Source organism: Bubalus bubalis, chromosome 9 (genome assembly GCF_019923935.1).
Source record: "Bubalus bubalis isolate 160015118507 breed Murrah chromosome 9, NDDB_SH_1, whole genome shotgun sequence".
NCBI lineage: Eukaryota > Metazoa > Chordata > Mammalia > Artiodactyla > Bovidae > Bubalus > Bubalus bubalis.
In genome coordinates, this window is record NC_059165.1 from 88675446 (window position 1) to 88699652 (window position 24207).

Consider the following 24207-nt stretch of genomic DNA (forward strand, 5'->3'; position numbering starts at 1 on the left):
CCATTATGCCTAACACAACATAAAATGTGTTTTCTAGTTTGCAATAAACAAAGTTTTTGTTGTGGAAAGAAGGAAGGAGATACTTGATGTTAGCTCCCTTTTTGAAACTATACAGTTATCAGTGATTTCTTTTTTTGTTGTTTTTAATTTAAAGACACTGTAACATTTAAATTTTATATTGGAATATAACGTTTCACAAGTGTCAATTTATGCCATCTCACTAAAGCATAGAAATTTTCATAATCCTGAAAAATCATTCAATGGAATTACTCAGTGAAACACTTTAACACACAATATTGCCTGTAGATAATAAATACAAAATAAATAATTTAGGACAGGAGAAATTTTTAAAAATTTAATTAGGGAAATGCTCAATTAATTTCTGATTTAAAGGCAAACTGATTAAGTATTCATTTCAATGACAGAAAATACAGTAAAAGATATTTAGCAAGGGCTCTGCAGTCAGGATTTGAAAAATCTATTAAGTTTCAAAGTTCACTTTGTATTTATATGCCTATTCAAACTAATAAGCCATATAAGTGTCAAGAAAATGGTTAAATAATGGTTAAGTATGCTCAAATACTTCCCAAGAATCTATGTGTTTTAATTATTGATGCAGTTATTTTAAATGCTTCCTATCTACTCATTAAGAAATATCTCCCAAAGATCTCCATAAATTAATGATGGTTGGCCTAGTTCTAGGAATTGTTTCTGAAAATTAAATTACATTAAATTTTCATCTAATTCAAAGTTTAATTCAGATCAATCCTGCCCAGTAAGTCTCAAGTCCTAATGTTTCTGTTGAATGATTTAAGCCTTGGGCTTGGGTATGTATTTGGGGTGGAGGCAGCAGGGGAGCGTGCTGTTAAAAAATTAGCAAAAGCCTTAATTGATCATTCTTTTATGAGGAAAAGGAAAAGGACTAGCTGACAATAGATTATGGCTTAACTGGAATAATTTATGTCAAGCTTTAGAATACAACTAGGAGCATACCCTTCTCAGGCACGGAGCCTGGTTTTTGCTCGCCTGTGCGCAGCTGAGGATACACACTGGCTGCGGTGGGGAGGATGCCACAGACCAACAAAGAGGAGAATGAGAACAGAGAAAATGAAGAGGTAACAAACAGCCCTGGCAACGAAACTCAGGCCTTTGGGATGCCACATGACTTCTCTGTATTTGAGGTTACCATGGCAAGGGCAGATTAATAGAGCAGAAACTCTGCTTAAGGCATATGGAAAGTCAAGAATGTGCCCACTCTCAGTAAAAGCTCTAATTTGAGCAACGGTTAACACTGGAAAAGGTTCTTTAAACATAACCTTAAGAGTGGTAGTCTTTTCCAGGAAAGAGAATCAGTTACAATTCTCCATGTACCTTGAGGCAGGTCACACAGCCCACATCCAGCAGGGGGCGTGCAAGCCTTGGGAATCACAAGGATATCTGTAGGATCCCAGTGCATCCCCAGCGCCCTTACCGCCAGCCATTCAGGTAACAGAGGCCCAGACACACCAGGTCTCCAACCACTCTGTGGCCCCTGCTCTACATACAGGATCATGTCTGTAGTCACACAGCTTCCCTTAATGGAGAAGCAATGAAGTCAGTTCTAGCAAATTTAAAAATTTAAATAATTATCATGCCAGAACTGACTGCATTCAGAAAGATATATGTGACTTCCCTGAATGCCTTAGATTTTATAATTTTTAAAAGTAAGGATCTATTTATCCAGGTCTTATCTGCCCGAAAACACGCTGACAGATGCAGGCAAAGCAGTGTTTCTCAACCTAGATTAATGTAAAGATCTATTTCAAAAGAAAAACATTTCTCTCAAACCCTGAAACTGTGTTTACTTAAGAAATTAAAGTCAATCTGTGGAACTGTTTTCTAATTGCCAAATAATTGCTGTAAGAATTTTAGCACTATATTTAAAACTGGTTTGAAAATGGTTTTGGGTTAACATCAAAATGAACATATAAAATTAAAAAATTCTCATAAACCTTACAGACTCTGTTTGAGAAACATTTTATGAAAAACAATTATATTAAATGCATACTGGGGAATTTCTTAAAATCCATATTAATATTTTTCTGTTTAAAGAATTGTGTTTTTGAATTTTTGACTACAGAGGATTACACATGGTATGTGTAAGAAGGACCAAGTATGCTCATGAATTCAGTTACAAAGAAGAGGCCCAACCTTGCAAAGTCAAAAAGTCTTAAGAGGTTTGCCGTGTCCACTCCCAGCACACTCTTTGTTTCCTCCTCTTTGTAAAGAGCACACTGGGCTGACAGGTCCCTGGCCCCAGAAGGGCAATCTTTTCCATGTCCCAGCAAGTAAGATCACCGGCTGCAGCCAAGAAGACAGTCCCCATAAAAATAAACATGAGACAGGGCTCTGCTGCTCTTGAGTATTGCACACAGCTCGGAGACACACCATGTAGACACGCTCTACCGGTGACAGCTAGGAAAATATTTCAGCTTTATGAACATTTGTTATTATGAGGACAATGAGTGCAGTCTCACTTAGCATACGACCTCTTTTAGTTAGATTGCAGGTTGCTGCAAAGTCAGCTTGGAACAGGCTTTCGGAGGTCTGCTGGTACATAGCCTGCCTGTAGGGCACAGTGTGGAGGATAGGGAATCTAGGTTAGGGTCACCGTCGGTTGCTTTCATTTTCATCCCTACATAAAGGGCCATAACAAGTATGGAAAACGTAACAGTTACCTGTTCAAAAGAGTGGAGTCCACTTTCTTGTCCTAACCTCACCATATCTTCTAAAATGGCTTTCTTCAGCTCCTGAATCAAACCATATAGGTAAAATTACAAGGCAAAATCACATTTCAAAATGGAGATAGAAGAATCAGTGAGTTTTGAGCAAAGTACAACTAGTAACCATACCAACACGTGCCCTCACCGTTTGAACCTCCAGCTGTGGCTGACACTCCCTGGCAGCAAGCCAATCACCACCTCTCATCTGGTAAGTAAGTGCTGGCAAGGCCTAAGGACCGCCCGAGAGCAGGCTAAGGGACTACTCAGCTTTTCTAAAAATCGGCCCTCTGGTCAGCCTGCTGAGTCCCTGGTGCCTTGTCACCCCCAGAAGAGCCCAGGGCCTGGTGGGAGCTCTAGAGTTCACACTGCTAAGAAACAGACCGTGTGACTGAAGAGCTGATGCTGAGTCAGGGCACAGAGATCCTCTTCCATAGAACCACGCATGTGCCAGGAGGTTTCTGGAAGGTGTGAGCAGCTAATGCTCTCAGCAGGAAGAACTGTGCTCCTTTTGCAATTCTATGACCGTCTCTCTAAGCCCAGTAGACACAAAATCTACCTCCCATCAGGAAAGAACAGGGCTGTCAGAAGGCCTACGCTCACATCTGACCTGCTGTTAACCAGCTGTGTGGCTCTGGGCAAGCCCCCTCACTCCCTGGACTCTGCTGCAAGCTGCAAAACAGGGCTGGACATGCTTTCTGTGATGTCTCCTGGCTGGAAAATTCAAACGTTTATCAAGTATTCTAAGAGGAATTAAGGTTCTTCTACCACAATAACAAAAGACAAACCTCTGGTTTAGGACTCCCACCACTTATAAAATGAAGTTGGAAATTTCCCTACTGGCTCAAATTTCACTTGGGCTACTGTTTTTGTGTTCTCTCATTATGCAGTATATTAGAAGGTCTGTCAGGCTTTGAGGAAACAGCCCCCAGGTACAGACCTTATTTGCGCAGAGCTCTGCATACGTCCCTTCAATTCCTCTCTTCTGGGCCCAAGAGGGCATGACTTCTGCATCAGGCACGACAATGCCCACCAAAAAGGCCTGTGATCCCATCAGAGGAAAACATAGTTATGACGAAAGTTTTTAAAGTGGTTATTTGTGGTCCACCATTAAAACTTATCTTGGTATTCTCAGACTCTCCTCTTTTCTAAAAATATGTAAATGCTTATGAAACATTTCCACTAACATATCACACATTCTTGACAGAAATATTCTTGAATATTTCTCATATATTTCCCTAACTTTGTAAAAGATTGATTAATAAAAAATAAGCTTAAAGGAGATTAAAAATCAGTAAGGTTAGTCCTGTATGTACCTTTAATTCTCATGACAAATTTAAATGAGACCATCTTTAGGATACTAATCAACCAACTCTACAATCAAAAACACATACATTTCTAAGTATTTCCAGACCATTTTGAAACTGATTCGTTAATATGCTCCTCATTCATCAAGAACACAATTTTAACTTTTAAAGTATTTTCTTAAAAAAATAATAGTCTTTAACCACATAAATCTAATGACAGCCCATGGGCTTCCCAGGTGACAGTGTGAAAGAACCTGCCTGCCAGTGCAGGAGATGCAAGAGACTCAGGTTCGATCCCTGGGTTGGGAAGATCCCCTGGAGTAGGAAATGGCAACCCACTCCAGTATTTTTGCCTGGGAAATCCCATGGACAGAGGAGCCTTGGAGGGTTACAGTCCATGGGGTTGTCAAGAGTCAGACACGACTAAGCAACTGAGCATGCAATGATAGCAGAGAATATATTCACAGTGATCCTTCTACTTCAGATCTAAATGATACTGAAAAGTAGAATAAATAGAAATTCTCTCCAAATAATTTAATCCTAAACTATATTAGTATACTAGCTTAATACATTAAGTATTAAGCTTAATACATTGTACATTATAATCAGTACAATTACTTGCAATATTGCACCTATTTATCTGTAAAGTTCACTTACATATTTTAAAACCAAAACAGCAGAAACCCTGAATCTTGCTTCACCATATTACCTCAGAATTCCTCTTGGAAGTAGATGAAGCATAAGTTAAAAGTCGTGGGAATGTACATTACTACTACTTCAAGCAACTTATTTATCTTCATTGCAAATTTATCAAACTATAAACAATCAAGATTTCTCCCTTAGATAAACATTTTCTCTCCTGATCTTATATGCCAGATAATACCAGTGTCTGATCGGAAATGAATGGTCATCATTTTAAATCAAATACCAGATACTTAGGAAATCATTCCCCAAATTCTCATCAGGCCCGGCACGTGTGGGAAGGCGGGAGCCTGGGGACTCACCTTTAAGCTGTCCCCGTGGACATAGACTTGGGCAACAGGCTCGCTCTGGATGTAGATGTTCTCAATCATCTCGGGCGCAACATATTCTCCCTGAGCAAGTTTAAATATATGCTTCTTCCGATCAATAATTTTAAGAGTACCAGTCTGTGGAGTTGGACAAGCAGCTTCATAAAAAGATGGCATTCCCAAGCTTGAGCCCCTCACTTATTCGTGCCATAGCCCCTCAACCCCCGCCCTGTCCCACCCTGCATGCCCCACTGGATCTGCTCGTGCACCCAACGTCTCTGCCCTCACAAAGTCACCATGTGGCCAGAGAGGGACAGTGTGTACACAAGTGGGCAGCTCTCAAGCTCTGCTGGGCCGAGTGCCCACTGTCCTTTCCGCTCAGCATGTGCCCCATTCCCCCTCCCAGCGCTGCCAGCCAGGTGCCCGGCAACAGGTACCCTCCTCCTCAGAAGACTCCCCACCTTCCCATCGGGGCTCCTCTCACCAAGGCCCTCACTCCAGCTGTCCCTTTTCTCATCTGCATCTTCAGATTCGCCCCGTGAACCACGCTTAGGCCACCACTCCCAAAGGATGGACTCTCCATCCATCAGCACACAGCACAGCTCTGGATGGAGGCCCCCAGACGGCAGGAGGGGCCCTCTCTCTCCAAGATTTCTGCGGCAGGCAGGCCACCCCTGGGCAGTGAGTGCTTGAGCCCCTGGCTTCCAGGACCCCCACCCACTTCCCTGACTCCCTTACATCTCTTTGAATTTCCGAGGTGAATAGGTTGGTCTCTCTCCTTTGGCTCAACCCTTGAATGCAGCCATGTCCCCACTTCCACTGACAATGTCCCTTGAGGTGACTACCATTTATCTCCTCAGTGGCCACTCCTGCATTGGTCTGAGCTTCCTGCCAGAGCTCTTCACTGAGTTCTAGCCTCAGAACCTCACTATCCTCAAAAGACTAAAAAAAAAAAACACAAAAAACACAAAAAAACAGGCTGTTTGCCCTGCATAATGCAGTGTGCCCTAAAGGATGACCCTCCTCAAGCCTGCCCCATTCCCCAAGCCCCAAACCTAGAGATGGCCTTGCCACTGCATTCTCCTTTGACTTCCAGCAGTCAGGCTCACCCGTCCTCACGCATAAATCCTCCTTACAGTCGACTCTTCCTCCCATCAAAACCACTTCCTTATCTAACGTGTGCACACATTCTGGCCCCACTCTATCTGTTCAATTATCAGAACCACAGTAATCTCACCAGAAGAGAAAAACAAGCAGGCCTTGTTTTGCTCAAAATCCAGCCTGGACATCAAGCACTTTCACCACACTGGCTTCTTTGGGCCTCGTGGCACCCCATGAGTTGGGTGTCATCACCTCCATTTTACAAACGGTGAAGGTGAGGATTAGAGGGGTCAGTCAACTCCTCCAAAGCCATGTAGGTAGGAGGTGAGAGAACCAGAACTTACACCAGGTCTTTCTGAATCAGAAACTTAGAACTTTTTCCCTGACCTATCTAATACTGTTCCAACATAATAATAATTTTAAAAATTGATTCCCACAGACTATCTGCCTACTGTGTTGTGATGTGAGTTCAAGCATGAATCAATTTACTTGCTTCTCACAACACCCTGCAAGGTGGGTGGTTCATCTGAGTTATAGGGCATCAGTGGCAGGTGCAGTTTTGTGGGACTTTTCCCCCAAGCTCTTCCCCAATTTTGAGGATTCCCCCCTAATATTAAATGAACTACAGAGCCTTGAAAGGGGCCTATACAGGCAAGGCCTGAAGCCTGGGCTTCGTTAGCTGACAGGACAATCTACCCTCTGCCAGTGTCCAGGGCCCTGCTTGCTTCTCCAGCCTCTCTCCTCCACTGTGGGCCCTCGGCTAGAAGTGCTTGCCTCATGCCCTAGTTTTCCTCAACTTAGTGCAGCTACTACTCCTGCCCTGACTGTCCTTCTTGCTCTCCCCTCTCTTGGGACAGGACTTACATTCTGAGACTCAGAGCCAGTGGGCTCCTGTTCTTCTCTGCCTCTCCCCCAGGTGAGCATGGCCGTCATCTCATGCCCATCACACTAGGTTGGGTAGCGTCTAAAGACGCGTCTCTTCCCTGAGCAGAGTCCCTGGTCCTGGGTACACGGTGGGGGCACACGACGTCTGCTGCAGGAGTGAGGGTATCTCCCAGTGAAGTGCACAGTTCCAAGGGGCAAATCAGCTCACCAGCCCCTGGAGGGCTCAACATCACTAACCTGCCCGATAAACTCGACATCTCAGAACATCCACCCAAGGCCTTAGCAATTTCCCAGAGACACAGGAATGGTTTCCTGGGGTGGGCTGCAGCAGGTGGGGGGCTCTTCGTTTCAGGGATGGAGGCTTTTTGTGGTCACAGCTTTCACCTAAGCATATGCTATGTGCCAGGCAGTGTGTTAAGGGCTTTACAGGTACACTGTAATCTCATTTCTTCCTTACAACATGACCACAGAGGTAAGCAGTGTTATTACCCCCATTTTACAAATGATAGAATGAATCACCATAACTGGTTTTAACTAAAAGTTGGGGGCCACAGCTAAAGAATGCCATGTAGCTTACTCTCTTATTCTACAAGTGAGTTAATAGGAAGCCACGGGGAGGGATAAAGCTTTATTCAAGGTCACCGGAGTAGCTGCTAGCAAAGACAAAAGAACCCTAGAATCCTCCTGCCCAGCTCCAAGCTTTTCACATCCCTCACTGTCACCTCTCAGCTGGAGGCCAGTGTCCCAGGCCCTGCCTTTCTCAGATCTCCGAGAGCTATGAACCCCTTGTTCCATGTATAATACTTTATCCATCAGATTCCAGAGCACTGTCAGACTTCTTCTAGGAGGCCACTTAAGGGTGGGCAGTGGGCCTCAAACTCCAGTTCTACGCTCCCCAAAGATCCCTGTCACCTTCATCAGGAGGATGGAGAAGGAAGCTTTGGGGGCAAGGTAAGGAAGAACCTCCCAATTCCCTGAGGTTTTCTGGAATGACTGATTGTCAGGGTGGACATAAAGACTCCTGCCTCAGGAGTGAACCAGATGACACACACTTCTACCACCAAAACGTGTGGAGGTCCATGGTTCCAACGTACGCACCGGCAGCCATTTCCCGATGTCTCCAGTGTGAAGCCAGCCGTCATCATCCAGGGCTTCCTTTGTCCTCTCTGGGTCTTTCAAGTAACCTTTGAACACATTTGGTCCTCTCACACATATCTGTAGGGACAAACACCTGGTTTTTCTCAGGACGCAGCATAGGGAACCCTGATAGGAGGCTGTCATGAGGCATGTGTAGAAAAATGTACACTATCCCTCAGGAAATCCACTGAGGAAACCACAGTGGTGGAAAGAGAGGACACGAATGGCCACCTGCGTTCTCTCAAGCAGTGACTTCTCTGTTCTGGCTACCCCAGGCCTGCCTCTGCCATCCCCTCTTCCTTAGGAACCCAGTGGCCTTCGGTATGTGCTGCTCTGCAGTACTGGATGGTGTGTCGCCGGAGACAGAAGTGCTGGCTAATTCTGCCGGAGATGCCTGACGCCCTGCTTCATGACCAGGCACTCAGCATTCCCATCCACTCCCATGGGATCAGCAAGTGCAGGCAAGCTCTATCTACCCCATCTGGCCTATCTCCAAATGGTCACATTTCTGTTTGGACAGATACACAGCCCAGGCCATGCCAGTTAAGAAAAAAAAAGGGTTTTTAAAAAAAAGTTTAGCAATCCCAAATCTTATTTTAGATCAGCCCAGCCCCATCCTTGGGGGTTGGTTACTTCATAAACAGGAGAGGAAATGCTCAATTTAGTTGGGCTTAAATTAATCAGGAATATGAAATGACTTTACACATAGGGTGAAAGGAAAATAATTCCTTTTTTTTTTTCCTTTTACTCCCTACATAATAAAGCATCCACAGACATGAATGGCTAAACACTCAAGTTTACCTCTCCTTCTCCTTTGCTGGTCCAGTAGTTCAGTTCCTCAACATCGACGAGCTTGATATGATTGCAGGGCAGAGGTGCCCCTACGTGTCCTAAAACACCAGAACAAAGGGGCATTTGTCAGCGTTCATTTCAATTTCAGCACTGAAGATGCTCCGTGCCATGTAAAACCCCTCAGGTGGTCACAGTGGGGAATTGTGGATGGAAAGCAATACACCTTTAGACAGGCAAGCACTGATGATAAAGTTTTGGAGCAAGGTGAGGCCAACCAATCCCTGTGGGGCCTTTGTTCTACATCCGTCCAGTTGGACAGACTCACAGGGCCCAGACTGGAGGCTCACACCCACACCAACCACACAGTCAAGATGTTTTATATTAAGACATTTCCCCATTATTAGATCATATCTTTTGGTTTTGTTTCAGTTCAGTTCAGTTCATTTCAGTCGCTTAATCATATCCAACTCTTTGAGACCCCTGGACTGCAGCACGCCAGGCTTCTCTGTCCATCACCAACTCCCGGAGCTTACTCAAACTCATGTCCATCGAGTGAGTCGGTGACGCCATCCAACCATCTCATCTTCTGTCATCCCCTTTTCCCATCTTCAATCTTTCCCAGCAACAGGGTCTTTTCTGATGGGTCAGTTCTTCCCATCAGGTGGCCAAAGTATTGGAGTTTCAGCTTCAGCATCAGTCCTTCCAATGAATATTCAGGACTGATTTTCTTGAAGATTGACTGGTTGGATCTCTTTGCAGTCCAAGGGACTCTCAAGAGTCTTCTCCAATACCACATTTCAAAAGGATCAATTCTTTGGTGCTCAGCTTTTTTATCCAACTCTCACATCCATACATGACTACTTGAAAAACCATAGCTTTGACTAGACGGACCTTTGTTGGCAAAGTAATGTCTCTGCTTTTCAATACGCTGTCTAGGTTGGTCATAACTTTTCTTCCAAGGAGCAAGAATCTTTTTATTTCACGGTGGCAGTCACCATCTCCTGAGTTTTCCAAATTTGCTGGCATATTGAGTGCAGCACTTTCACAGCATCATCTTTAAGATTTGGAATAGCTCAACTGGAATTCCATCACCTCCACTAGCTTTGTTCTTTTGGTTTGAGGATCATAAAATAGTCATTATTGCTTTTCCCCCAGTCACAAAACTGTTGATTAATGTGCATAATAATCATCTACAATTCTCTCTCCCTCACACCTCAAATAAGACTTTACATTTTCTTGGTCTTCTATATTGCAATCACAAAACTACAACTAAGCTATGTTCTAATAACTGGTTGTTACACGGTTTACTGGCAAAGCAGAGGATTTTTATGCAGGTGCTGGCCAAGGTCCTGAAATAAAGTGAGCCACGAAAACAAAAAGGAGGCTCTGCCACTTTCTCTTTTAATTGAGACGTTGTCAAATCTTTTACAGTATTGTACAAAGACAACTACCCTCTCATACTCGATAAACTTTCATATGTTTTTATGGTAAGGATGCCTAAAAAAGGTAAAACCTCCAAACCTTCTCATGTGATAATGCAGAGGATATCACAAGAGGGAAGAAAGTGTCCAAAAGGAAGGGTACATATGTAAGCAATCATATAATATGGCATATTATATATAATATGGCATAACAAGAAAAAAGTTAATGAGCCAGAATCTCAGAATACACTCATCGTAGTAAATCTGCCAGTGGTAGGAAGACCAAAAATTGTGCATACAAGATATACTTTACTCAGCGGGAGTTTAGGGAGATACAACTCAGAAAAAGAAAAAAAGCTTCTGTACCTCACTTGGCCAAATGTGATTTCTTTTTTTTTTTAGTTTTATTTTATTTTTAAACTTTACATAATTGTATTAGTTTTGCCAAATATCAAAATGAATCCGCCACAGGTATACATGTGTTCCCCATTCTGAACCCTCCTCCTTCCTCCCTCCCCATACCATCCCTCTGGGTCGTCCCCAATTTAGAATCCACCTATCATGTTTCTGCTGACTGCTTCAAGGTGCTCAGAAAATAGTTGCATTACTAAGCATGTTTCTTCCTATGCACATCATTGCAAGTTTTCCAGTTATAGTTGAGCAAACTTAAGCATGAAGGGTAGCCTCAGGCTCACAGAGGAAGCTGGCATCTGGAAAGAGTCTTTTGATGAATGTTTTTCATATTCTTCCAGCATTTGGTCTAAATTTGGCGATGGCCAATACATGTACAGGCCAATACCTAGTGGCTCCTTGTCCTAAAAAATAAGTCTCTGCAGAATGAGGGTGTGGGCAGTAGTTGCCCCTCTCTGAGGCTGCCACTGCCTTCTAGATGTTGCAGTCACAGGAGACCATAGTTCCAAAGAGCCTCTGAAATGGCCCTTCAAGAAATAGCACATTGGCTGCTATAAACGTGCCCCTCCCTCTTAGGTCTTATCCAATTTGCAGCCTGCTTCCTTCATTCTAAAATGACTATAGGCTAGACTGTGATATTTAGAAACTATAAAATCCAATATATTGATATTATAGGTATTTTTCTATCTGGAGCTGTATTTTGCGATCTGTTACTTTTCTTTTAAAACATGATTTCTAATTATCTATGGAAGAAATAGGAAAATACACAAAAAAAGGAAGTACAAAAAAAATAACAAAAAAACCAGATCCATAATCCACAACACAGACAAAACCACCATCAATGTTTTTCTTCTATTTCCTAAGTGCCCTTGTAAATACGCTCTCCAAGAGGAAGTTTTCGAGCTTGCTGTTCTAACTCATTCCCGCATCTCCAGCCCATCCTACCTGAGGTCCAGTCCCCAGGTGTGGTGAAGGTACATCCCGCCGTGCACTCCGTTTGGCCATAACCTTCATAAACCTTCAAGCAAAACACAAGAACTGCACTGTAGCTGTGCACCCTCCCGCAGGTAACCGGCTGCCCTTTTCAGGCAGCTAACCTCCCACTGAGCGTCTGGCTGCTCCTGGCTGGGGACGGTGCCCTGAAACTAGGTAACTCCAGGAGAAACTGGACACAGATAACAGGCATGGCTACTCTGCTTGGAAGAAATGCTATTTTTACCAGAGACACTTAGTAGATAAGCTTATGTGGTTTGGGATAAAGACTTCTATTTTCAACCACTGACTTTATTTTCAGTTTGAATAATACATAGTAAAGACAAACATTTTAAAATCCATTAGAGGTCTTCTTTTGTCTCTGTTAAGATATTCCCCTTCAGAGCCCCATGTGCTGGCATGACTAGACCATGTAGGAGAGCTGCCTTTAGGAGAGGTCAGCTCATGTTGCTGTGTAACAGGAGGGTCAGTGTAAGAAGCCCATGGCTTCTTTTTCCTTCCTTTTTTTTTTTGTGTGTGTGTGGGGTGGGGAGGCTTGCAGGATCTTAGTTCTCTGACCAGGGATCGAAACCAGGATCCCAGCAGTGAAAGCACTGAGTCCTAAACACGGGACTGCCAGGGAAGTCTCAAGAAGCCCACGGCTTCTAAAGCATAAAATTTTAAGCTTGCATATTTATGAAATAGATGTGCCTACTTTTCTGAAAACCCACCAGTCACAACTATGTTACTATATAGTCTGCATAAGTCCGGAGAAGGCAATAGCAACCCACTCCAGTACTCTTGCCTGGAAAGTCCCATGGATGGAGGAGCCTGGTAGGCTGCAGTCCATGGGGTTGCTAAGAGTCGGACACGACTGAGCAACTTCACTTTCACTTTTCACTTTCCTGCATTGGAGAAGGAAATGGCAACCCACTCCAGGGTTCTTGCCTGGAGAATCCCAGGGACGGGGGAGCCTGGTGGGCTGCCGTCTATGGGGTCGCACAGAGTCGGACACGACTGAAGCGACTTAGCAGCAGCAGCAGTTTGCATAAGTAGGAACTTAATAAACATTAATTGAATGGATAAATAAAGGAATGGATTTTTTTTAGCAATGACAAAATCTACCCAGTCAAATAAAAGCACACAAATGAACTTTCATCCCCCTCCCCCACGCTCCTTCTCTGGGCTGGGGGACAGTCTACAGGCTGGAGAATGCAGAGATGCCAGTACAGGTGTGGGACAGATTCTCCGGCACACTGATGATCCATGTAGTTCTCTCCCAGAGCGGATACACGCCTAGGCTTTCTACAATGTCACAAGGCTATCTTGGCTTTCAGTGACCCTTAGGCTTTTTACATCTTCAAAGCAGGGGCTCTTACCCCACAAAAATCTTGCCCCTAGGATATTTCTCTATACAGAAGAGGGATCAATGGGTTCCCTGCCCTGTCCTAATGTACACCCCACTGCCCCCAGTGAAGGCCACAGAAAGGCAATCAATACCTGGCAGCCCAGAGCTGCACGGAGAAATCCCAGGACTGTTGGTGATGCGGGGGCTGCTCCAGTAACAATCATCCTCACGCACCCACCGAGACTGGCCTGTGGGGAGAGAGAAAAACGTGCCCGAGTCTGTGCTGCTGCAGGTGACGTGCAGCTCACCTGGGTCTCACTCAACGAAAACACACCACAGTTGCACCCTAACCTGGATGCTGAGGTTGGGATCAGAGAGGCAGCCTGAGGCTGTACAACCTGAGAGCTGAGGTGAGGAAGGCCCTTCTCCTTCCACATGAATCAATCCAAATGGCTTTGCAACCCAAGCCATGGTATGGCTGGCTAACCCTTTTACGTATTTTGAGACATGAGCCATTAATCTGCTTGGCATTCTGTAATTTTGATTCTCCCTTTCTTAAAATGCATAGCTGTTCCCTCACTCTCTCATTGTTTGCAAGCATCCACAACAATTACTTAGGACAATTTCTTCCCACTTGCACCTTAATAGCATGGCCTTTTAGTTCATTTCTAAATCAATGCCATGAGCTATTCACCTGTGCACGGCAGAAGACAATAAATTTTTTAAGCATTTTGTTTCTGTAAGTTGAGCCAAGAGATTTTAAATATTCATTTTCATAGCTAAAAATAGAGTAGTAAGGAAAAATGAGTAATGCTCACTCCTCTAATTAACTACAAATTCTTTGTGTGATGCAGAGCTTTACAACTTTAGTGGGGATACAGGAATGAGTAGTTCATATACGGCTTGGTTTGGGAGAAGTTGAAGGGATGGGAAACAGGGAGGGAAAGGAAGATTCTTGGTCATCATGCTAGAGCCTTGTGCTGCTTGGAAAGGCACCGTGACCAAGGTTACAGGGAGGGGGCGAGAAAATCCTCAGGTCCCAGGAGTTCCCTGGTGAGCCCGACTACCCATGGGCAAAGTTGTCCTACTGCCTACAGAGGTCGAGGAACTCACTTTCCAAGAATTCACTCCAAGAATTCTTGCTGGTTGCCTCAGGCAAATATAACACATCTCCAAAGAACGAAAATGAGTCCTTTAAAATTTCAATGGCAGCTTAAGCTTTGATTTCATTGGCAATTAAGTTACTGTTTTATAAGATTACATGCCATGCCACTGGGATAGAACTTCTCCAGTTCTTCTATAAGGTCACCCACTGGATACCTGGGTGCCACTCCACCATCACTTGTTCATTTTCTCACCTGAATCTTATGAAAGAAGAGTTCATCCCAGATACTATCATTCCTGATGATTCCACTCCGGACCTCGGCCTGCTTACGCTTTGCTGCAAATTCCAGGAGCCAGCGCTTTAATGGGGTGTCTGCCTGGCTGAAGATCTGAGGAACAGAAGTTGGGAACAGCTGTAAGGACCACATACCCCACCTCGAGACATACTCTCAGGAAGAAAGCTCAGACTGGTCAGCAGAGAAGCCACACTATTTTTGCCCCGGCACGTGAAAGTATTAATTACTCAGTCATGTCCGCCTCTTTGTGACCCTGTGGACTGTAGCCTACCAGGCTCCTCTATCCATGGAATTCTCCAGGCAAGAATACTGGAGTGGGTTGCCATTCCCTTCTCCAGGGGATCTTCACAACCCAGGGATTGAACACACGTCTCCCGCATTGCAGGCAGACACTTTACCAACTGAGCCACCAGAGAAGCAGGAGCTTCACTAAATGTGTGACATCCAGTTAAAGGTTAACACTACAAAGGCCCAGGCACACAGCTGAGAAAGAAGCTTCCTTCCCCTCAAAATCTCCCAACCAGTGTTTTGGACAGCAGGAAGCAAACAGAAGAGCAGGTGGGAGTCAGGAAATACGAGAGGAGGCGACTTTCAGGACCTGGGGCTGGAGGTGTAGAAAGTCTGCCTGGGGCTCCAGCCTCTGTCCGAACAAGCAGAGACTCCCCGCGAGGCTCACCTTGTTGTACATGCGGTTCAGCAGCCGGGGGACCACTGGGAAGATGGTGGGGCACAGGGCCTTCATGTCATCTGAGAGGAGGCGGATGTCTCCCTGGAAGAAGCCCACGCGCCCTCCGTGGCAGTAGACGACGGACTGGCGGAAGAGGACAGGAAGAAAGGAGTCCCTCAGGGCGGTCACTCTTGGGAGCAGTCCAGAGCTGTCCAAAGCTCTGCCCCATACAGAGGCACCTGTGACCCCCAAAGCCAGCTCTGGCTGCTGCCATAGGACACTGAAGAAAGCCATCTGAGGTGGCATATCGCCCTCCTCAGCTCCCTACTCCCCACTAAGTCCCACTCAGACATGAAGCGAAGCAGGAGACAGGGTAGAATCCTGAGCCTTTGGGGGATGCCAGAGCAGCCAGACTCACTGGTGGCTGCCCCTTCGTGCTCATTCCCAAAGCCTGGACAGCGGCCTCAGTCCCTAAGCTGTACTACCTCATCAGTGTGTCTGCTCCGGATCTCAGAATGCCTGCGCACTTCCCCAGGGACACCTTGGCAACTCTGGAAGGGTATGCAGTGCCCACGAGTACTGGGGATGCTGCTGATTGTTGTTGGCCAAGGGAGGCCAAGGTGGAGCCTGGCTGGTTGCTAATGGGACTAGGAATATGCCAAGGGCTCCTTTCTTTCGTATTCATAGCAATTATGTAAGGGAGACAGAATTCTTATCAGTTTTACAGATGAGGAATGCAAAGGCCTCAGAGGTAAAGGGATTTGCTCAGAGTCACAAGTGATAATTGCTGGCACTGGAATCCAGGTCTGAAATGCTGGAAAGCCCTCCCTAGTAGACCAGATCTCCCCCAAGGCCAAATGGCAGAGGCTTAGGAGATAATGCTTCTGCTGCACCCAGAAGTAGGGCAAAGGCTAACAGAGTTTTGCCAAAAGAACACACTGGTCACAGCAAACACCCTCTTCCAACAACACAAGAGACAGCTCTACACATGGACATCACCAGATGGTCAATATCAAAATCAGACAGATTATATTCCTTGCAGCCAAAGATGGAGCAGCTCTATACAGTCAGCAAAAACAAGACTGGGTGCTGACTGTGGCTCAGATCATGAACTCCTTATTGCAAAATTCAGACTTAAATTGAAGAAAATAGGGAAAACCACTAGACAATGCAGGTAAGACCTAAATCAAATCCCGTACAATTATACATTAGAAGTGACAGATAGATTCAAGGGACTAGATCTGATAGACAAAGTGCCTGAAGAATTATAGATGGAGGTTCATAACATTGTACAGGAGGCAGAGATCAAGACCATCCCCAAGGAAAAGAAATACAAGAAGGCAAAATGGTTGTATGCAGAGGCCTTACAAATAGCTGAGAAAAGAAGAGAAGCTAAAAGCAAAGGAGAAAAGGAAAGTTATACCCATTTGAATGCAGATTTCCAAAGAATAGCAAGGAGAATAAGAAAGCCCTCCTCAGAGATCAATGCAAAGAAATAGAGGAAAACAATAGAATGGGAAAGACTAGAGATCTCTTCAAGAAAATTAGAGATACCAAGGGAACATTTCGCGCAAAGATGGGCACAATAAAGGACGAAATGGTATGGACCTAACAGAAGCAGAAGATATTAAGAAGAGGTGGCAAGAATACACAGAAGAACTATATAAAAAAGATCTTCATGACCCAGATAACCACGATTGTGTGATGACTCACCTAGAGCCAGACATTCTGGAATGCAAACTCAAGTGGGCCTTAGGGAAGCATCACTATGAACAAAACTAGTGGAGGTGATGGAATTCCAGTTGAGCTATTTCAAATCCTAAAAGATGATGCTGTTAAAGTGCTGGATTCAATATGCTAGCAAATTTGGAAAACTCAGCAGTGGCCACAGGAGTAGAAAAGGTCAGTTTTCATTCCAATCCCAAAGAAGGGCAATGCCAAAGGATGTTCAAACTACCACACAATTGTACTCATCTCACAGGCTAGCAAACTAATGTTCAAAATTCTCCAAGCCAGGCTTCAACAGTATGTGAACCGTGAACTTCCAGATGTTCAAGCTGAATTTAGAAAAGGCAGAGGAACCAGAGATCAAATTGCCAACATCCACTGGATCACTGAAAAAGCAAGAGAGCTCCAGAAAAACATCTATGTCTGCTTTATTGACTACGCCAAAGCCTTTGACTGGGTGGATCACAACAAATGGTGGAAAATTCTGAAAGACATGGGAATACCAGACCACCTGACCTGCCTCCTGAGAAATCTGTATGTAACAGTTAGAACTGGACATGGAACAACAGACTGGTTCCAAACTGGGAAAGGAGTACATCAAGGCTGTATATTGTCACCCTGCTTATTTAATTTCTATGCAGAGTACATCATGTGAAATGCCAGGCTGGATGAAGCACAAGCTGGAATCAAGATTGCCAGGAGAAATGTCAATAATCTCAGATATGCAGATGACACCACCCTTATGGTAGAAAGTGAAGAGGAACTGAAGAGCTTCTTGAGGAAAGTGAAAGGAGAGTGATAAAGCTGGCATAAAGCTCAGCATTCAGAAAACTAAGATCACGGCATCCGGTCCCATCACTTCATGGCAAATAGATGGGGAAACAATGGAAACAGTGAGAAACTATTTTGGGGGGTTCCAAAATCACTGCAGATGGGGATTGCAGCCTTGAAATTAAAAGACGCTTGCTCCTTGGAAGAAAAGTTATGACCAACCTAGACAACATATTAAAAAGCAGAGACATTACTTTGCCGACAAAGGTCCACCTAGTCAAAGCTGTGGTGTTTCCAGTAGTCAAGTATGGATGTGAGAACTGGACTATAAAGAAAGCTGAGCGCCGAAGAATTGATGCCTTTGTACTGTGGTGTTGGAGAAGACTTAGAGTCCCTGGAACTACAAGGAGATCAAACCAGTGAAACTCAAGGAAATCAGTCCTCCTGAATATTCTCTGAAATGACTGATGCTAAAGCTGAAGCTCCAATACTTTGGCCACCTGATGTGAAGAGCTGACTCATTAGAAAAGGCCCTGATGCTGGGAAAGACTGAAGGCAGGAGGAGAAGGGGACAAGAGGATGAGATGGTTGGATGGCATCACTGACTCAATAGATGTAAGTCTGAGCAAGCTCCGAGAGTTCATGATGGACACGGAAGCCTGGCGTGCTGCAGTCCATGGGGTCACAAAAAGTCGGACATGACTGAGCAACTGAACTGACTGACTGACTAGGAGATAATGTGTGCCAAGGCTGGTTCCTTAAGTGACACACACAGATGTTTCTCTGTCCCTACAACGTCATGTGGATTCCTCCATTCTCTGTCCCCAGGAGGTCTGTCCTAGTGCTCAATCACAATGGCAGTGCCATCTATAGCCTGAGGGGCTGTGAGAGTTTGATTCCCCAACTTTACTGTCTTTACTGTTTTCTGTTTTAGGAGTTTGTGAGTGATGCAAGTTACAAAATGTAGGTGTGTTGGGCATAAACGGAGCCACACTGCACAGAGGTTGAACAATAAAGCACTTCTGCAGAGAAGCAATGCTCGCTGAGCAGATGCATCAGCTGGGACCTCTCTCAGCCAAGGGGTGTCCACAGGTGGGGCAGGCAGGTCCCAAGAGAGACAGGTCGAGGGGCCATGGTCCTCTGACCCCTTGTGGCACCTTCCAAAGACAGGCCAGTTTAGTTCTATTTCACGCTGCCAGTGACAAAGCGACACCCTGCTAGGGTTGTGGGTTCAGGGCACAGACCGTGCCTCCCTGAAGCCAGGGCCTTACCTGTACCATTCGCTCAAACATGTGTGCTAAAGGCAAATAGGAAATGTGTACATCCGCACAAGTGGGAGCCCACTGACTCTGTAAGAAAACAGAAGGAGCCCAGGCAAGGCCCGGTCAGTCAGGGGGCGTCTTACCTGGATGACTCTCTCAAACATGTGAGCCAAAGGCAGGAAGGAGATGAGCACATCGTCCTGTCTCGGAAAGATCACTTTCTGCAGGTGCCGGGCATGGGAGACAGAAAGGAAAGAAACACTGACAGGAAGACAACAAGAGAGTCATAAAACAATAAAGAGAAAATGACCTGGAGGGGCGAAAAGGAAGAGGGGGAGGGCTGGGTGGGGGAAGGGGGAGAAGAGACAGAGGAGAGACGACAGAGAGAGAAAAAGTGAGAAGGGGGACGGGTGAGAGGAAGACAGAAGGTGCAGAAAGAAAAGTGAGAGAAAGGGCAGCATAGGAAGCCAAGTGTTAGGTCGAAGCGCCAGTGGGTCTAGGTTATCTGCAGAAGCAAAGAGCCAGTTGAAGCACATATAAACCAGCAGAGTCAGCTGCACAGGGGAGTCTCCTCCGGGAGGGCCTGCACCTCACACACAGCCTTCCTGCCACCTCGGGCACCTCCCCCTCCCCACAGCTGCAGGGCTGCCTCTGGCCCCACTTCACCAGCAGCCCTGGGCCACCTGGGTAGGGATTCAGAGGGTCTCAGCCTGTCGGCACTTTCCAGTCCTTCTTGGAGAAAGGGGCCCAGTGAACCCTAGGTCTGTGCCTACAAGGGCTGGGGACAGAGGTGTGGTGGGTGGAGCCAGGCCTCAAAAGCCACAGCCTGAGAACAGGGCTTCACAGGGGATGCCAGAGCAGGATCCCCCTCTCTGGGCCAGGTCTGACCTCAGGGACAGGAGCTGCCCTGGTCAAGGGGCTCTGCTCAGGGACGAGCTCTCCTGGGCTGACTTCCCTGCTCTCTGCTCCTTTTCAGAGGTCCTCAGTCTCCTGGGCTGGCTTTCGGACAAGTCTGGACAAGCCCTGGGAAACTTGCTCATGGCTCCTGGCCTGGGCTCAGCTACCAACAATCTCTCAGTTTCCTACCAAGATGTAGGAACTTTCCTACTATTTGGGCATATGCTCCATAATGCCATCTGGCATAAATATAGATAGTGGTTTTCTCTACAGTGGAGAAAAAGCTTAATTTATATGAAAAGGTATGTCCCTTCCTCCTTAAGGAAATTGTAGGACATTCAGATACTCACCACTTGTGGTAAAAGGTCCTTCCTTCTTAGCTGGTTAAAAATGCTAACATGCTTTTGTCAGGCCAAGATATCAAGCTTTTTTTTATTTTAGATTTACCTTTTTTAGTACAGCCTTATAAATTAGCAGTTGCCGTTGTTTCTCAGACTCTAGTAGTCCTTAAACACAAAATGATTGAATTAAACCCTGACTTACTTGGAAAAACAAGTTACCAAGGATTACTTTTTAGATAAAGGTATACATTACCCACTCCAGTACTCTTGCCTGGAAAATCCCACGGACGAAGGAGCCTGGTAGGCTAGAGTCCATGGGGTCGCAAAGAGTCAGACATGACTGAGTGACTTCACTTCATACATTAAACCACAAGTATCTCAATTTTGAAGTTAAAAATGGAAAACAGTTTCCCATGTTTTTTCTTTCTGGGATCTCAGCACTATTAGAAATCAACTGAATATTTACCAGGTATGGATCATTTCAGCGTTTGTGGTTCTAAGTATCTGTGAAAGTGGGATTGCTCTAATGAAAACAGAAACTCCTGCCTGGGAAAGGCAGCCTAGATTATATCAGGGGAAAAAAAAAGAAAGCACAAAAAAAGCCTCTGAGGCTTGAGGGTGACCTTGAGAGTAAACCTGCATTAGAGTCTACTTTATTCACCTCTGTCACTTTCAGAAAGCCTGAGAAATCAGCCACCACGTTCCCATGGGTGAGCATCGCACCTTTTGGGTTCCCTGAAAGGAGAGAGCAAGAAGGAAATTAGTTGGAAGCTCGTCGGCCACTCCTTGAGAAGAGCGCCCGAGTCGTCAGTCCCAGACGCCCAGTGCTGTCCACGCAAACCTCTGGCCTTCGTCCACAGCCACCATCAGAGTCCCACACAGATGAGTGCTGGGAAGGACCATCATTCTGCAGACGCTCGAAGCTCACCCACCTTGAGGCTCCCAGCTGCCTGATGCCACAGAAGGCAGGTGACACAGCTGCACAGGTGGGGTGCCTCGAGGCCTGATGGGCTGGCCGGTGCCTTCCCTTCTGCCTTCCTCAGGGAGCACAGGCTCTTGGCCCCCAGTCTCCTTAGGCATATCCCCAGTAACCCATGCTGCTCTCTGGGCCTGTGCTGTTCCAGTCTCCAGCTGCCAACTGTGCTGGCAGAGGACTTCCTCACTGTAACTGGCACCTGGAAAGGCCCCAGCCCAGGCCAGGCTGGAGGCCCGGACTGCTGGGAGAGCCCTCCCATCTTCTCATTGGCAGACACGGGACATGGATGTTCTTGCTGTGTCTTGACACGACCTTCCACTGCTGCACCTGAGGAAGCCAGGGGCTGCTAGGATGGCTCAGAGGCCAGGTGGGGACAGAAGACACAGCAGGCTGTGGAGGAGGCCACTGGTTAGCATGACCTATCAGGGCAGACACACGCTGCTGGTGCTCCTGGACAGACCTGACCAGGCTCGAGTCCTGGCCTTGCCCCTCAATGCCAGCCCAACACTGGCAGGTTGTTTTCTCTTTCTCCGTTTCCTGACCTGTAAAATGGGGCTTATCTAAGTTCTGAGGACCTAGCCAGGTACAAAAGATATTAAATTACAAGTTACCACTGAGGCAGGAGATACACGATCTGTTAAACTCCAAAAGTGAGCGCTCAGACCATGTGCAGAATTTACCCCAAAAATACCAAATAAACCAAAATGTTAACTTTGCAACCCTCACCCAGAAAAGAGGTAATAAAAGGGCTGAGTTGAGGTTAAGAGAGTATTGCAGTAAATGCCACTGAACTGTTCACTTTAAAAAGGTTAATTTTATGCTATGTGAATTTCACTTCAATGAGAGAGAGAGAGAGAATACGAATGAATGAAGGAGAATTTGTGAGGATTTCTTCAGAGAGCTGTTGAGTCCTACAGCTCATCAAAAGGGAAGGAATGACGAGTCCTCTCTCCCAACTCCAGTCTGAAACCCAAGCTAACTCAGGCCCTAATGAGACTATTTGAAAAGCACAATCATGTTCCTTACAGCTCGGGGTTCCCAATAAGAAAGGTGAAGACGGCTATGGCTGAAAATCAGATAATAAACCCCAGAAACTGAACATGGAGTCTACAGAAGGCACATCAGGTGGTGATGGGAATGGTGTCTTAAAGAGGAATCTTACCCGAAGGCCAGTACCCGCCCTCAAATCAGAGGGGGCAGTAAAGTATATACCAGAGACAGAAGCGGATGTGAAGCGGGGAGAAGACAACCAAAAGCAGGCACTGCCTGCTTCAACAAACCTCCTAAAAGTGTCCATGAAACAACAGACTGAATTGTAAACATCTGCCCCAAACCATTCTCCCTCCCTACTTTCATCTGGTGGGAGAGGGCAGAAACCTTTATCAGCCAGTGGAGGAAGGGGAGGACCACCAGGTAGGAAGGCATGATCTCACACCTTTCCCATCCAGCCTGCAGCCAGCCCTGGCCTGGGTAGGGAAATCTCAATGAAGTGGACACATTCATTTTTTGGACCTACACTTGTAATTCTGAATTAAGATTGAGTTTGACTTACAATGCCCATGGGACTCACCTGAGAGGGACCAGAAAAGGCATGGATGCCTAAGTTTTATCCAGGGGCAGAAAAAGAGCTATCCCCACCCAGCAATTGTAAAAGAATAGATGGAGACAAAAATAAAGTTGCTCTCATAATTAGAATCTGTGAGGCTCACCCTATTGGTGACCTGTTTGTCAATAATGGCATCACCTCTGTCTGACCAAGATGTGGTGTGTTTTAACATGTGATCAGGCACCTACATCCATATTGCAAATCACAGAGGTGATTTTGGGGACATAGAAAGTTACAGGATTGAAAAAACATTATTTTCTAATAGGTGGCTGTTAAAATACCCTCCTTTTGAAAATAAGATCCATGCACTTTGTTTTACTGCTTCTCTTTCTTTCATCCCAGCATCTTTCCTCAAACCCAGGCCCTTATTAAGAAATTTCCCTGAACTGTCTCTTATATACAAATCCCAGAAGAGTCTCTCAGCCCACAAACAATTCTGAGAGTATCATCTAGAAATTTTCACCTGTGGAGTCACAAATTCTGGATTTTTTTCTAAGGAACACTCCCAAAATACCAAGTATGAAATCGGAACTGTCACAAAATATGGTACTATGCTACACAGCTTTAGACCTGCTAGACTGGGTAACTTGCTCACATCTAATATAATCTCAGTGGAGAGTTTGAGAATTTCAAGAGAAATTTGTCTTCATTGATGAAAAACGTCTAAAGCCCCCACTCAGTGCAGGCCAGGATACACACAGTGGTAGCACTTATTCAATTCTACTTAGTTGGACATGCCCCTTTCCTCTTCAACATGACAAGAAAAGCTTACAGCTTTCAGAAACAAATGTTTTCTTGTAGATATAAATGAAATTTTACAAACTTCTAGTGAGTTGCAGAATTTTTAAATATTCCTTAAGAAATGCTCAAATTATTTCCTCAAGTCCACTCGAGATGTGGCCCCAGAGGATAAAGGAGAGGTAAACACTGGCAGCAAATCCTGGGAGAAGACTCCCAGGTCTGAGTTGGGAGGTGAGAGGCGAGCCTTCGAAAAGGCTCTGCTTGCTTCTGATTCAGGACAAGGACACACCCCTGGTAGCATTTGTTTTAAACGTGATACGGAAATGTTTCCAACTTGCTCACGTGGAGCAACAGGCTAAGCATTCACAGCTAGACCTATGTGCCATCAAAGTTGCAAAATCATGTCCTCTGGTTCTCTCCTTTCCTGGTGCAACGTCAGTTACAAGGCGGGCATCCAGGCCCTCACATCTTGGCAGAATGAGACCCGTGGCCCATTTCCCACCTTGTACTTATAAACTCGCCATCCTTGCACTTCATTTTCTCTCCAGCTGCTGAAGGAAGAAAACTCTCTGAGTTTCAGATTCTGCCAACAGCATTTTGGCTTTAGCCAGTGCTCCTGGGTAGGCTACCCATGGCTGGTGAGCAGAAGGGCATTTCACTGGGTGAAGATCTGCC

At 45.5% G+C, this 24207-nt stretch overlaps 1 protein-coding gene across 6 annotated transcripts in view; it reads right to left on the bottom strand.

Annotated features, from left to right (window-relative positions):
* ACSL6 (acyl-CoA synthetase long chain family member 6) overlaps positions 1 to 24207 on the bottom strand; it is a 63078-nt gene that overhangs the window by 5613 nt on the left and 33258 nt on the right. For 3 of the 6 annotated variants that reach the window (XM_025293064.3, XM_025293067.3, XM_025293068.3), the window contains 11 exons: positions 20871 to 20944; positions 18981 to 19058; positions 15220 to 15354; positions 14502 to 14636; positions 13296 to 13391; positions 11769 to 11841; positions 9001 to 9089; positions 8161 to 8277; positions 5071 to 5214; positions 3700 to 3801; positions 2718 to 2789 (listed from right to left, as the gene is read on the bottom strand). In XM_025293064.3, coding sequence (XP_025148849.1) covers positions 2718 to 2789; positions 3700 to 3801; positions 5071 to 5214; positions 8161 to 8277; positions 9001 to 9089; positions 11769 to 11841; positions 13296 to 13391; positions 14502 to 14636; positions 15220 to 15354; positions 18981 to 19058; positions 20871 to 20944 — 1115 coding nt within the window. Of the gene's footprint in view, positions 1 to 2717; positions 2790 to 3699; positions 3802 to 5070; positions 5215 to 8160; positions 8278 to 9000; positions 9090 to 11768; positions 11842 to 13295; positions 13392 to 14501; positions 14637 to 15219; positions 15355 to 18980; positions 19059 to 19114; positions 19193 to 20870; positions 20945 to 24207 lie in introns of all 6 variants that reach the window. The other 3 variants (XM_025293066.3, XM_025293065.3, XM_025293069.3) reach the window with 3 other exon arrangements.